Raw genomic sequence first — 14,745 nt, forward strand, 5'->3', positions numbered from 1 at the left:
TCAGAAAACTGAGCCTCAGGGCTTGTCCAAAATCATTCAGGGCATCCCTGGAAATGCAGAAACACAAAGCAGGTTGCTAAATGGCTGCTTTTGTGCATTAACTGAAGGCTAAAATTACCGAGTGAGGTCATTTTCCCGGGGTAGAAAGGACTGCGCTCTCTCCTAATAAAGAGCTTGAAACTCTCTGCAGCACGGGTTGCAGAAGGGGGAAGTTTGGTGCTGGCGATAGGTGTGAAGCAATCCACCATTTTCTGCTGTTCTGTTTGCAAAGAGGCTGTTATCTGGGGTTTTGTCTCCTGTGAGCACAGAACAAGATCCCACATGCCTGGGATCCTAGATTTCCTCACTGCATACTTTTGTCTTGCCTCCTGGGGATAGTGAGCTGTTTCCAAGGGAGAAAATGTTTGTTCTTGAGCTTTCTCAACTGCTGCTGACTCTCCCGACTACCTGTCGTTAATTTGGCACTCGGGCTCCTGGCGTGAAAACGCTTGTGGATGCTGCGCGTGTTCCCAGCTGTTTGGATCTTTTACTGTGTAGGCTGAGACATACCAGAGTTTTCTTCAGATAGCTATTATATTGCTTTCTGGAATCACCTCTTCTTCTTATAACCATCCAAAAGATTTTTCCTCTCCACTTCAACTGTGCAAATAGATGCAAAGGTAAGTAGATGTAATCCTTTTTAAATGGACAAAAAACTGCCAAATCTCTCGGGAAGTCTGTCGTTGCAAAGTAAATAGCTTTGTGCGGTAAGGAAGGAGTCACTTCCAGCAAATGACCAATCCTGTACAGAATGACATGTATAGAGCGAAGATCTAAAAAGCCATTGCGAGTACCTTTGTTGGATGACTAAGCTGCAAAGGAATAGATAAAGTCTGACTACATGGTCTACCAGATGAGCCATCTGTTATCAGGGGTGACAGTAGCTGAGAAATTGCTGCGTTTCGCAGCCAGGAGCATGGGAAGCAAGCATTAGGTCACCTAGATTGCTCCCTTCCCCTCAGTTCCTTGCTGAGAGTGCATGCCTCTGCAAGCTGTCCTGACGCTTGACGGAAACTCAGGATACTGCACTGGGCGGGGAGCCTGGGAAGTCTGGCACCTACACGCATAATCCCTTTTGCCTCTGCTGACAATGAGAAGGGCACAGTAAGTTACTAGGGTTACCATACATCTCCGTTTTCCCAGACATGTCCTCCTTTTAGATCCTCCGATCTCCGTCCGGGTGGCTTTTTAAAAAATATAATCAAACGCTTGGGATTTTGCTCTGCTCTGAAAGTTTTTCCCAGCATTTCCCAGCTTGCCCTAGCAAGGAGCCGGTGGGGCGGGGGTAGGAAGGTTGGAGGCAGGGCGCACGCACGCATGGCCGGCATGCAGCCAGGTAGCGGGGTGGGAGCAGCCCCAGCAGCTGGATACAGGTAAGGCTGCGGGGGGCAGGGGCTGGAGGGCCAGGACTTGGGGGCTGGGGGGGTGCATGCATGTGTGTGTGGGGCAGGGTTGGGGGCTTGTGGGGGTCGGTCCAAGGCTGCAGCAGGGCCGGTGCCTGTGCTCGTAGGGGCAGGGCTGGGGGTCAGGGGTGAGGGGCACCAGCAGGGTCGGGGGCTGCAGGTTGGGAGTGAGGGGCACCAGCGTGGCCCAGAGGGGCAGGGTACTCTTGTTTGGGGTCTGTGAGTCAGGCTGGGGGGGCTGTGGCTTGGGAGCGAGGGGCAACAAAATGGGCAGAGGCAGAGCACCCACCGTCACATACGCCCTCCCTCCGCCCGCACGACAGGTGTCCCCTTTTTTGGAACTGGACATACGGTAACCTAACAGTAAAACTACAGCAGCCCGGGAGTTTCTAGGCAACGGCCACAGCCCATTCACAAGAGCACACGCGTGATTTGTACTGAGGTTCAGAGGAGCTGGGAGATGTTTCACCCCAAGGTGTAGCACGGGGCTCAGAAGGCCCTGGGTGCTTCGAAAGAGCTGGGGCAGTGGGGAGTGCGCACCAGTATTTGTCTGATTTTCACCTGTTCGAGGCCATCACCACAATGTGAAATGACAGTGCAGCAGCTCCTGTTGTCACTTATCATTTATTACTGTAGTGCCAACTCAGCAGCAGGCCCACCAGTCTCCTTCATACATATCACACCCAGAAATGCAGATCCTGAGGGCATTTCCTCAGTTTATTGTCACTTGGTTTATACAAGGAGCAAACAGTCGCCACGCTTTATCCCAGAAGTGGCTGCATTTCAGCATTGAACATGATTTCTGTATGGCAAGTGTGCAAATCCCGTTAGGATCTGACCAAAAGGCCCCAAAGGAATGCAGTATTTTATATTTTCCATGTTTGCTGAAAACTTCCGAATGTTCAAACAATCAGAAAACCTTGGCACAGGATGAAAACTAGGGCACGGGGTAGGCTTTCTAAAATTAGGAATAACCGCGGGCTGCGTGGGCAGCTGGGAGAAGGGAATTTCCTACGTGTCCTTCTGATTCATTGAAACTGAACTGTGATGTACTGCTTGCTTTCTCAAAACCAAGTTTCACCTTTGAGTCACTGCTCTCCACCTAAGAAGGAAAGAAGGTCCATAAGGAAGACATCAGTTAAAGACTGGGGGTGTGCCAGAGGGGAGAGATGCACACTAGTGCAGTTACAACAACAGCTAGGGCTATGGGCAGCCGTGGAGGTCAGGCATGAGAGGATGCAGTGGCTTTGCCTGTCTCTGCTTTCATATTAATCCTGCTTCGTCTCGCAGGTTCTTAGCGCTTGGTGCTATAGGAAAAATCTGCTTGCTTCAGGCAAGGGGGAAAAAAGATCAAAGACTCAAACTCCTCTAAGAGGGGGACAAAGTTATTTTGTGAATCTGGTATCTTTTATTAGACCAACTCAAAAAAATGGAAAAAATCTTTGCAAGCTTTCGGATATAAATACCCTTTGTCAGGCCGATGAAGCATCTGCAGTTGGTGCGTGCTCTTTCTGGATGGAGTGAATAGTCAAGAATAGGCTAAGAGGGAGTGCACTAGAGGATCACAGCGGAGGCATGCAAGAAACTTGAGCGCCATACTGAACTTGCATGCCGGAAACGCCGCTCAAAGGTGCTTTTTACCCCAGAAGGTTCAAGTCGAATTCTGCTTCGAAGAGCTGCATAAATTAGTTCCTCAATAATTCCCCACTGGACTCTAAGATCTTCAGACAGGGAGCCATACGGTCATGTAAGTCTGTGCTGGAAACTGTGGGCACAATAAACTGATCGATCGTGTTACTCCTAGCCCTGCAATCTCAGCGCTGGATCTGGAGTCAAACCTTCCTGCTTGTTCACCATTGTTAGTGCTACAGATCTGGCAGGACCAGACCCTCCTCTCTCAGGTCTGCTGTGCAGCCTCCTGGTTTCCAGGTTGCACCTGCAATGGCTGCATCTAGGCTGGTTCTCATACCTTCCCACTGCCGTCACCAGTACTTTCGATTCACTAGCTAGTGCAAACTACTAGTATTTCAATCCTCCCACCCTCCCAAATCCAGGCAGGCATCTTATGGGCAAGCCCCAGCCCGGGAGGCATTGGGGTTCACATGCCCCCACTCTCGCTTGATCTTAGCCAAGGGATCAAGACCCATCCATGCGCATGGCTCTGATAGGAACTTGGAACAAAAATGTCCTTAGTGTAGACAAGGTCCGGTAACCATCACTACTGAGAGGTGAGCAGAAAATATAGCACTCCACTGATGTATCTTAATGCTCTGCTTTGCTCTTCCTTCCTGCTGGGAAAAGCTGTCAGGAAGGCTACGAGGCGCTTGGGTTAGGAGTGACCATTCCTGTTAATTCAATCTGTGTGGTATCATGTGCTCTCTCAAATGTTAGCACTTCTCTGCTTTGGCAATGAAAAGCAAGTCAGCCTCACTCCGGATGTAAGTGCGATTTCCATCCAGGCTCCTCAGACCTGCAGTCCTTTTGCTGCAGACGCCGAAGGGAACATGCATTTCCTGAGGTACTAATGGTCACTTTTGAAACGAAGCAGCAAAAGTCCTGGCATTGCTATCGGTCTTGGTTTAAAATCACAGCCCTCTCTTTTACAATTTGAAAAGCATTCTCAAATCACATTTGGGCTCAGTGTCCTCAAGTGTATGCAAAACGTGCTGATGAGGGGAAAGGATGATTGTCTGGGAGAGACTACAGACTGAAAATTGGGTCTAGCAAACTAGTAATGGTAGAGATGCCAACTTTAATCTCTTTAAATGGACTGTAGCGTAACTAACCTCAGGCTATTGTTTTTCACCTCGGTGTGACCGGAGATATGTTGGCAGGCCAAGGGTGACTCTCAGCCCCAAAAGCCTGCTGTGCTAGATGGCAACTGATGGTTTCTAGCAGAGAACACAAGTTAAAAAAATTGTCTTGAACGTAGCCAAGTTTCAGAGGTGGGGAGGGTAAAAGGATGAGCTGGGAGACTGTGTTCAAGTGTCGGCCTTGCTTTGCCTAGGGTAAACCGTAAACTTGGTGTTTCATTCATTTGCAGTGTAGCAGTTGTTAAGAAGATTATAGTGAACCAGTGAAGCCTGGGAACTGTGGATCTAAGGTAAAGAGAGCGGATTAGCAAACAGATATCAGCCTGAAAGTTGTGTGCATCTTTGCATGCCAGCAAAGGCTGGTAATTTCACTAGTAGAATATTTTACACCTACATGCTCTAGCAATGGGATTAAGTCTAGGGAGGCAAATTCAGGGCTACTGCTGCGTTGTGCTTGGAAAACGCATCCCCTCTTTCATTAAGTGAGCCTTTGGTTGGGATGAGAAGTACCGCTCAGCTGAAGTTGGGTGGTTGTGCGTGTCACGACGAGTGTGGTACAAGTATGAGCATCTAGGCAAGCAAACAAAAATGAGCCAGGGGACTTGTCTTCTTCCTGAATGGCGCCTTTAAGTATTGCTTTGGCTAGTTTTGGAGCTGTGAGACATCTTCGTCTTTTTGTAGCCCTAAATCATGGGTTACGCTGAACAGGCTACAGGCATACTGCAGAAGGCGTCTGTCTATCTGACAGCATGCTGTTCTCAAACACCCTCCTAGAGCTAGAGAGACAGAGAAGCCTACAAATGCATCTGTTAATTCGGGTTATTGCATGATATAGGTGAGGGTACCAGTGAAGGACTTCTACTTACAGGATTTGATTTGCAAATCACCGTTATGTGAAGAGGTGAAATTACTTTCAAATGAAATCTTTGTAAGTATTCTTTTTATTCCCCATACAGAATTGCCCTCTTTGAGATAAGTACTAACTCTTCCTGTTTAGGACTTATTTAAATTGTGCGTGGGAGAGACAAGACCTCTGTGACTGCCGAATAATTTGATCAGAGATTATTTGGGCTGTTCCTCCTACGGACGGTTTGCATAACAAATTTGACAGCATGCAATCGGAGTGGAGTTAATCCCTGACACTGCGTAGTTATTGACACGCTACAGCCCGGCTTCTACCCACCCCTAGGCCGTAATGTAATGGGGCACTGGTCTTCAAGTGACTTTACCTGAACTATGTTAAAGGGTTTAAATAGCCCCTTTTTTAGTGACAGGTTAGGAACACTTTCTACTAAATCCATAATCTGGCTAAACCTAATGGCTATTCAAGGTATGCTTTTAAATAAGCGTCCTGAAAATTCTCCAGCACATTTGAACTGCCCCGTTCAATTTCCTTTACTCAGCTTCTTGAAGCTATGCTAAATGAATCAGAAAAGCAAAGCCGTAACTTTTTCTTGAGGTTGGCTTGTTTTGTTGTTTTGTGTCTTTTTGTAGATAATGGCACTACACCCACGGAGAGTTCGTTTGAAACCCTGGCTGGTAGCCCAGGTGGACAGTGGTCTGTACCCAGGCCTTGTCTGGCTAAATCGGGAAGTAAAGCGATTTCAGATCCCCTGGAAGCATGCAACACGACACAGTCCTCAGCACGAAGAGGAGAACACCATCTTTAAGGTAGGGCAGGGGGCAATATGAAGACACAGTGTTAAAATCCTTTGCGTTTGTTGGCTTTAATTAGTTTCTTGACTACTGCTTCTCTCACCCCCCGTTTAAATCATTTCCTTCAAACGCAGCAAACTAAGGCCCACATTGTCAAAATGAGCAGTGGTCTTTCTTGGTACCTCTGAGCACTAACCACATGCAAATGAAGCTTTCTGAACAAGCCTCCAGCTGTGAATGCATGTAGTCGCTCTTAAAATTTGAGGCTTATCTTTGTTTTTATTTTGTGTTAGAAAGAAAAAAAAAGTTAACACGGGGGGAACAAAAATGCTCTGACTGCTACTGCCATAAAAAGTGTTGTAGCTGAGACTTCCCCTGAAAGAGGCAACACACTTTCCAGTAGATTTGTTTAGAAACTTTGCCTCTTGCTCAAAACTGGAATAACAGCAGGACTTAACGGAGCCTGGCGCACTTTGCCTCCAGGCGTGGGCCGTGGAAACAGGAAAGTATCAGGAAGGAGTCGATGAACCAGACCCTGCAAAATGGAAAGCCCAGCTCCGATGTGCTCTCAACAAAAGCCGGGAATTCAACTTGATGTACGATGGAACCAAGGAGGTGCCCATGAATCCCATTAAAATCTACGAAGTGTGCGATATCCCGCAGTCCCAGGGATCAATCATTAATCCAGGTGAGGGCTTGGTGACACAGTGCTGGTTACTAAGTCGGTATCAGTCCAGTGCATGTGCCTGTTTTCTCCGATACATATTAACAACTAAGCTACCTCTGCAAACAGTTTAAAACTTTAAGGTCAAGTGGAGGCTCTTTGACTAAGCCAATTAAAAGATTTAAAGCCCACATTTAGCTGTGGCATTATGGGTAGTAATGGAGTTAGCTCATTATTTCGAATGATGTTTGTTAAATGCTGCACTGTCCTTGGCAAGGCTTCTCTCTGCCTGCCTCTTACCTCTGAAATCAAGCGTAAGTCGTTTGTATAGCTGCGTGTCAAACTTCCTTTCTGCTTGTAAATTAGTACTCGATATTGTAGCATGGAAACAGTGGGTTTCTGCAGTGAATGTAGTGCAGTTTCTCACCAGAGGACACGTGCTCTTAGCCCCGCAGGTTGTTCAAAACGGATGCCATCCACTATTTTAGTAGCATCCCGTGTTTCGTTGCGGACTCATCGCTCAGTTCGGGTATTGTTCTACCAGAGCAAAAGCTGTGAACAGAACCAAAAACATTCACAATCCAGAAACAATTGGGAACTTATCTGCGTGTCCTGATAGTTGGAAGGTGGCTTCCCCGTTTAAAGCTGAACGCTGAAAACATTTCGGATAAGCTGAACACAGTGAATTGGAAAAAAGAATGTGTTTAAATTAGGAAAAGTTGACACTATGGAGTTGCATTAGGAAGGACTTTTGCCCAGTACCTTGAAATTTAAGCTTTAACTGAATTCCTTATGAGAAGGAGCTCTCTTGCATCTGCTGTGTCTGAGCAGCAGCGAGAGAGAGTCTGATGTCTTGTATCTTCCTTTTCTCAGTGTCCAAACAGTTCAGTGTGCTCTCAATGCCTGCTTCTCTCTAGGGTCCACTGGCTCTGCTCCATGGGATGAGAAAGATAATGACCTTGATGACGAGGAAGAAGAAGAATTAAACCCATCTCAACACGTCCCCATACAGGACACTTTTCCGTTTCTTAATATTAATGGTCAGTACCATGGGATGTGATGTATCCATGATGGGATTGACTTATAAATCAGCATGGTGTAATCAACAGGTTTGGGTTTTACCACAGTCTTGATGAACTAAAATTCCTTAATTGTTTCCAGGTGACATTATCTTTAACCCCTGGCTTCTTTCAGAAATCTATTAAAGCAGCAATGCTGTTCCCACATGGACAGATAATTTTGTCTCCTCTATCTATAGTGAATTAGATTCCCCTAAACAAGCTTTATTGAAATGATAACTGCCTGTTGTATAAAAGTCAAAGAATCCCCTGTTTTATATGTCAGGCTTAAATATAATAATGGAGCCATCTTTTATTCAGACGGCTATATTTTGTTCACCAAGGTTATGGCTTAACAAGTTTAAACAGTCGTGTTGTCTCAGCATTTAAATATTCTCGTGCAGCAGTTTGCTAGGGGTCAGACGGAGGTTTAAAGCTCTCTAGGCAAGCTGGTTAGATGAGATGCAATGGAGCTCTACCCTGCCGGTATGCTAACCCATGACCTGAACTGCTTTTCCATTTGTTTTTCAAACCTTGCTAACATTTATTCAAATATAGACATTTAAAGTGTTAGCCACAGCTGAAATCAGTACATTTTACTACCTCTTCCAGTAGTGCTTGCAGAATGCACACTGAAGGCTACCGTTGAATGGGGCTATCTAAATTTGTATGCATCGAGTTTGTTTAGTCCAGTTCTCTGCAGACAGGTGCCTGATAGCCAGCCTGTTGACACCGCTTTTGCTGATATTAGACAGCTGAAGCCCAAATGGATCTACACACTGAACTCCCTTGTTGTTCTTTAGCAATATTTGGTGCAGCTCAAAACCAACAATTCTGGTGTTGTTTGGAGGGGGAAGGGACCCGGTTCATATTTTATGTGGTCCGCGGATCTGTGATTTGACACCAACTTTGGTGTTACCAGGAGCCGCTGCATTTAACAGGGTAACTGTAGAATAAAAAAATGAGAACAGATATTTTTTTTGTGTGCCTAGATTTGACAGTATGGAAAAGTAATGGCAAAATTTTTTCTAGCTAGTTGCATGCCAGAATGTGCAGATTAAGCTGCCCCATTGATAATAAACATGCACTAACTATTGAGCCAATTAAGAAAGGTGTGAGTTTTTAAAATGGACTCAGTTTGCCTGGTTGTTCTCTGTAGATTCCCCGATGGCTCCAGCCAGCGTGGAAAATTGCAGCACTGAAGCGGCGTGGTCCAAGAGTGAACCGGTCGATATGGAGATGCCCCCAGGTACTCTGCAGCATGACTTCTTCAGCTCTCCTGAGCTCTGGATTAGCTCTCTCCCAAGTACGTATGTATATGGATTTATGGGGCATCTGTCACTGGAATTGGAAAAGAAGTGGCTTGTTTGTTGTTTTCTACCACATTTGATGTCATGCACTTCAGCATACAGGACTTTAAAATGGACTTCTGCAACTCTTGTATTGCACTGTTCTTCCTACACTAGCGTCTCCCTACAGGGGTCTTTAAACACCAGGAAAGCCATTTTAACCATCTTCTCTCTTAGTGACAGATCTAGAAATAAAGTTTGAATATCGAGGAAAAGAGACTGGGGCAACCACAACTGTCAGCAGTCCCCAGGGATGCAGGCTGTTCTACGGAGAATTGGGTCCTATGCCAGACCAGGAGGAGCTGTTTGGACCTATTAGTCTGGAGCAAGTAAAGTTTCCAGGAACAGAACAGATCACCAATGAAAAGCAAAAGATTTTCACAAGTCGGCTACTAGATGTCATGGACAGGGGACTGATTCTGGAGGTCAGTGGCCACGCCATCTATGCCATCCGGCTATGCCAGTGCAAGGTGTACTGGTCTGGACCATGTGCCCCTTCGTCCACCACACCAAACCTGATTGAGAGGCAAAAGAAAGTCAAGCTCTTCTGTCTGGAAACATTTCTAAGTGGTAGGTACCTTTTTTAATGCTGAACGACCACCTTGATTACTGGCTCTGCCTCTTGGCCAGCACTTAGCCGGGAAAATCGAGACCGGGGTTTGTACTCTTCCTCCTCGCTTTGGTGATGATCTGTACATATAGCACCCATTTCTAGGCTCATCTGAAGTAAATGGGAGCCTTTCCATTGACCTCAGTGGATTTTTGGCTCAGTTACATGATGAGAAGAAAAAGGCAAAGAGATTATCTGCCAAATAACAGGTTCCTTGTTCATCTCATTGCTATGTATTGGTGGCTAGTACAACCTTTGCATGTGGGTAGGAAAAAAGAAGTGCAATCAGCTGCTGGAGGTAGATTGGCTCTGGAATACATGGGGTGGAGATACTGAGCTAGGGCATACCGAATACCCAACTGAGATGATGGAGAATGACACTGTATCCACACTGGGAATATAATGCCCACATTTACCACGTTGCCTTTCTTCTTAGAACTGATTGCTCATCAGAAAGGACAGATGGAAAAGCAGCCCCCCTTTGAGATCTACTTCTGTTTTGGGGAAGAGTGGCCTGATGGAAAACCTAGAGAGAGAAAGCTGATTGTGGTGCAGGTAAGAGCTACTGCCTTGCACAAATGTGCCAGGGCACGTGTGGAACGAGCAGCTGAATCCAGTGGAGGCTTTTTTGCTTCAGCTGGTTTTTCTCCGTTTCCGCACATTCGATAGCAGAGAAACCTGAACTGAAAATCGGCAGAGATTTTTTGGCTTTGAAATCCAAGTGGGATGAAATCAGCTTTCACTGACGTGGCATGCTTCAGCGTATAAACCACAGCTCGGCGTTTAGTGAAATTGTTCTGCAGATCACTTCTCCAATACCGGAGATTCCCAGTGTACTTGAGGACTTTGCGAATTTACTGTGCTGCTTGGGTTATCATCCTAATTAGGCTGAAGTAACCAAGGTTTCTTTTCTAACCAGGTCATTCCAGTTGTAGCTCGGATGATTTATGAAATGTTTTCAGGCGACTTCACACGTTCCTTCGACAGTGGCAGCGTGCGGCTTCAGATCTCCACGCCGGATATTAAGGACAACATCGTTGCCCATTTGAAACAGCTGTACCGCCTCCTGCAGACCCACCAAGATACCTGGCCCATGCCAGCCCCACATATGCAGATTACTCAACCGCTCCCAGCGCAATGACACGTTTGGTGCCCGGCTTATATCTGCTTTACTCCTCAGTTTCTTATCTGTACATATCAAAGGATAATCTTAATTTGTGCCTTGCCTGCATTAAAATGAAACCTGTGAAAATCCTGTATGCAGATGGCCAGATTTCAACACTACATGGAATTCACTTTTTGGAAGTCTAAATTGAAAAGCTTTAGGCGCAGCATCTTTAGTTACTGTCTCTCATTAAAACTCCTATACTGACAGGCTGTGTATAAATACTAGATCGGTGTAAGCAATTTTAATTCTCTTAAGTGTCTGTCAAACGATTTTCTACTTTCCATTAAACTGCTTTGAGAAATAAAATAAGAGAGAAAAAACTCATGATTTTTTATTGTTCTCTAGCTGCTAGTGGCTGGCTGGTGCTTTCTTTGTCTACTATCATGTTTTATACTAGGCGGCACTATTTCTTTGAATGCAAACAATTAGTCAACATTAAACTCAAAATTAAAACTTGCAGCTGAATATTACAGTTGTTGGTGTAATGCAGTTCTGAAGTGTAAAGGTAAAATCTGGGCCATCGACATGACATTTTAGCGTTGCTACATCAGGTCTTTTAAGCCAGTGTTTCAAAGGAGTCAGTACTATAAACGACCCTTTATCTGAAAGGGAGAAAGATGCAGTGTGCTCCAGGCAATTAGTAATAAAAAGTTAGTTCACTACCTAACTGCAGTTGTGCTCCATGCCCAAATACTTAACCTCTTTTTCTAAAGGAAGTTGCTCTCTTCCTATTACCTGTTCTCCTTTTACTTAGCTGCTTTAGGTGAGCCTACTGAAGAGTACACCCTCTTTCATGTCTGGATGTCAGATTATGATGCAATTATAGACGTGTGCGAGAGAGAGGGACCGGTGTAGGATGTGTGCCACAGCTGGTGTTCCTGTACATCACGAGCTGGCAGTTGTGTTTTCTAAAAGGTGTTATTTGGTGGCATGATCACAGCACACAGAAACCAGGACCGCTGGAGGTAATTTGGTTCCTTTCTGTCTAGGTTTTCAGTTAGGAAAGTTGAACTTTACAGAAGTTGCTGGCGAGAAAGGAATGACGGTCTTTGTGCTGCCAAGCAGAATTCACAACTCGCAAATTTAATGTGCTTTTAATTTTATTTTTTGTATGCGTGCCTCCCCCAAGTGCTGCATATCATGGGATTGTTAGGTTGGGTGGCTTGACAAATGACAGCTGCCTCCAACCCGACACATCACAGCACATTCTAAGTGCTTCTTTAAACATTTTTAATCCACTTTAAGGAGGGAAAAAAGTGGGTCTCACAGTAAAGCCCTGCACAGGGGACAGCAGTGAGAAGGCAGGGTGGCCATCAGAGAGGACGTTCTGGTTTTCTGCTACCTGTCCTCGGTCCTCTATCGATATGAAACCGGACGCCTCCGTGCCCTCTATTTTTCCTCTAGACAACGAGGGTTGAAAGAGACCCCAACATCTAGTGCAACCCCCTGCTCCCAGCAGCACCATCCCAAACCAGCACAGCCAGCCAAGCCTTTGTCCAGCCACGTCTTGATCTCCTCCAAGGATGGAGACTCTCTGGGTAACCTAGTCCAGTGCTTCCCTAACCTCGAACCGCAGCTTCCCTTGCTGCCACTGCACTTGCACTTGCACTTGCACTTGCACTTGCACTTGCACTTGCACTTGCACTTGCACTTGCACTTGCACTTGCACTTGCACTTGCACTTGCACTTGCACAAACCCTCCCGCTCCCCACCCCTGGCAGGCAGGGCCGGGCTGTGCCCAGCGCTGCAGCTTGTGCCTTTAAGGGCGGGGGGGGGGAGCCCAGCCTGCCCACGTCAGCTGATGAGCGGCCGGGAGCGGAAGCGGAAGCGGAAGCCGGGGCCATGCAGCTGCTCCCGGAGCAGCCGGGCGCGCTCGGGTCCTCCCTCCCTTGCACGTTTGCACGCGCAGGCGGCAAAGCGAGCCCCTTCCCCTGGTGCTGGCTGCCTGCAGGGTGGCACAGGGCCGGGCCCTGCTGCCTGGGGTGGGGAGCTCGCTGCCGCCGCCTGATACTCCCTTTGGGGGACTGATTTTTAAAAAAAAAAAATTTTGGAGAGGAAGATGAAGAGGTAACAACCCTTTGCTCCTTCTTTTATCCCCTCTTCTCTGCTTTGCCAGCTGGGAATAAGGCAGAGAGACAAGCAGCTGATGTGCAGCTCCTGGAGGATGCTCTCAGCTTGCAGCGGCCATGCTTTACTGACCTGGGCTTTTTCTCCAAGCCTGTTAGGTTTCTAAACTGCGCCCTTGCGTTAAGCCCCCTGCCAGCCCCTGTACACCGAAGGGGTGGCCCGGCTGCCAGGATAGGTTGGCTGTGACGTGTGTGGATGCGGGGTCTGTTCTGTGAGCTGGGGCTGTTGAGGCGTTGTGCTAGATGTGTGGTCTTGCATGCATGCGTGTAGCGTCCTTGGCAGGAATGAATGCTGTACGCTTAAGTACAACATTGAAGCTAAGAAAAACCTCGCGTCTCTTTTCCAGTAGGCTTGCTGCTTGTTTCGGTGTCTTGCAGGAGGTGACTAGAGCTGCAGAACAGCTGACGGGGAAAGGAATGCCAGATTTCCCCCTGGAGCAGCCAAGCCGGCGCTATGGGAACGCTGGCCCCTCGGTCACTAATTGCTGCGGCTCAGCAACACCTTAGAAGAGGGAAGCAGAAAGGTTTATCGCCTGCTGGGTGTTTGCACCTGGCTGGGGAGGTCTTAGCTGTAGCTTCTGGGCTGAAGCCTGCTTTCCTGTACGATTATAATGCAGTCGGAGTCGAGCAGGTCCAGAGCTACTTGCGGCACGTCCAGGACGTTGGCCTGACGAGGCAGCCGCTGCACCTCCTCAGCATAGCGGACCATATTTTGATTCTTAACCTGGAGAAGACGGTGCTGCATTTGGAGTCGCTGCTGCTCAGGAGCAAAGTCCTCCTGGTTGATGTCTCTGCGTCTAGGGAATGCCCCCGACTCGGTGAAGCAGAACAAGTGGACTCTCTGAAAGGCCACGTTTCTGATCTACTGGCTCATGTTAAAGCAGTGGAGCGAGTTGCATCCCAGCCAGTCTCCACCAGTCAGATCTTCTCTGCTGATTGGAATTTGTGCACCGTGTTTGGTGTCCTCCTGGGCTACCCTGCTTCCTATGTCTTTAATGCAGAGAAGGGATTTGAAAACTGCTTGTCTCTGACTCCACTGAGAGTTTTCACTGTCCAGGCCTCTTGCCCTCGGATAAGTAAGGATCTCAGAGTCCACATTTATTCCTTCAGTGTCCCAGAGAACCTGTATCCTGCTATGAAGGAGGAGCTGGACTTATGGTGTGGACGTTTGAAAGATCTGTTCAGCTCACAGAGTGACTTTGTGAATGTCGTAGTTTCAACAGAGGTGGTTTCCCTAGCTGCTGTTGCTCTGTAAACACAGTGAAGCTCGTTATTCCTTGCCACTTCAGTTTGGAGGGATGGGTAGGGGATACCAGGTCCCTGTAGTTCAGCCCTAAATCCCAGAACACCTTACCTCGGGCTTGGCCGAAGCAGAGGCTCAAAATACAGGCAGTGGTAAGGGGAGTGTGCTAACCTGCTGATCCTCTGCTTCCCCTTATCTTGTGGCTTACATTTTCCCCTTTCCTAGGAATGCATGCCTGAATTTAAGTATCCACAGCTATCACAGTCTGTCCCCACTCAGCAGATCTGAATGGTAAGCTGCTCAACTGGGCAGCCTCTCCCAAGTTGGTCCCATTCCCTGTTCTAGCTCCATTGATGCTCTGGTACTTTGCCGCTTGCTGCCAGCGGCAGTCTGCCTGGAAGAATAAGAACATGGAAACCCTGACTTGTTCTGGGTTTTCTGCTAGTTCCACTTGGTGGGTCTCAGTCTGCAAAGCCAGGATAATGCTGGCCAGTCCAGAATATTCAAGACAAATTTCAGTAATTCCATGGCGCTTCAAACATGAAGTTTGCTATAAATATGAAATAAAATGTTTCGCCCTCTGGGACCTAGAGTCATCTACTTCCTAATAATAGTG

At 47.2% G+C, this 14,745-nt stretch overlaps 2 protein-coding genes across 2 annotated transcripts; both read left to right on the forward strand.

Moving 5' to 3' along the window:
* Positions 1-405: 405 nt before the first annotated feature.
* On the forward strand, positions 406-10,940 carry IRF6 (interferon regulatory factor 6). Its single transcript, XM_019546848.1, has 8 exons — positions 406-659; positions 5,750-5,926; positions 6,395-6,599; positions 7,493-7,615; positions 8,793-8,939; positions 9,160-9,552; positions 10,029-10,147; positions 10,512-10,940. The coding sequence occupies exons 2-8, from the start codon at positions 5,753-5,755 to the stop codon at positions 10,731-10,733; spliced, it is 1,383 nt and encodes a 460-aa protein (XP_019402393.1). The 5' UTR covers positions 406-659; positions 5,750-5,752; the 3' UTR covers positions 10,734-10,940.
* A 2,261-nt stretch (positions 10,941-13,201) lies between these two features.
* On the forward strand, positions 13,202-14,713 carry CUNH1orf74 (chromosome unknown C1orf74 homolog). The gene has a single exon (XM_019546855.1). The coding sequence runs from the start codon at positions 13,341-13,343 to the stop codon at positions 14,139-14,141; it is 801 nt and encodes a 266-aa protein (XP_019402400.1). The 5' UTR covers positions 13,202-13,340; the 3' UTR covers positions 14,142-14,713.
* Positions 14,714-14,745: the final 32 nt, after the last annotated feature.

This window comes from Crocodylus porosus, unplaced genomic scaffold, assembly GCF_001723895.1.
Source record: "Crocodylus porosus isolate Cpor-Errol unplaced genomic scaffold, CroPor_comp1, whole genome shotgun sequence".
NCBI lineage: Eukaryota > Metazoa > Chordata > Crocodylia > Crocodylidae > Crocodylus > Crocodylus porosus.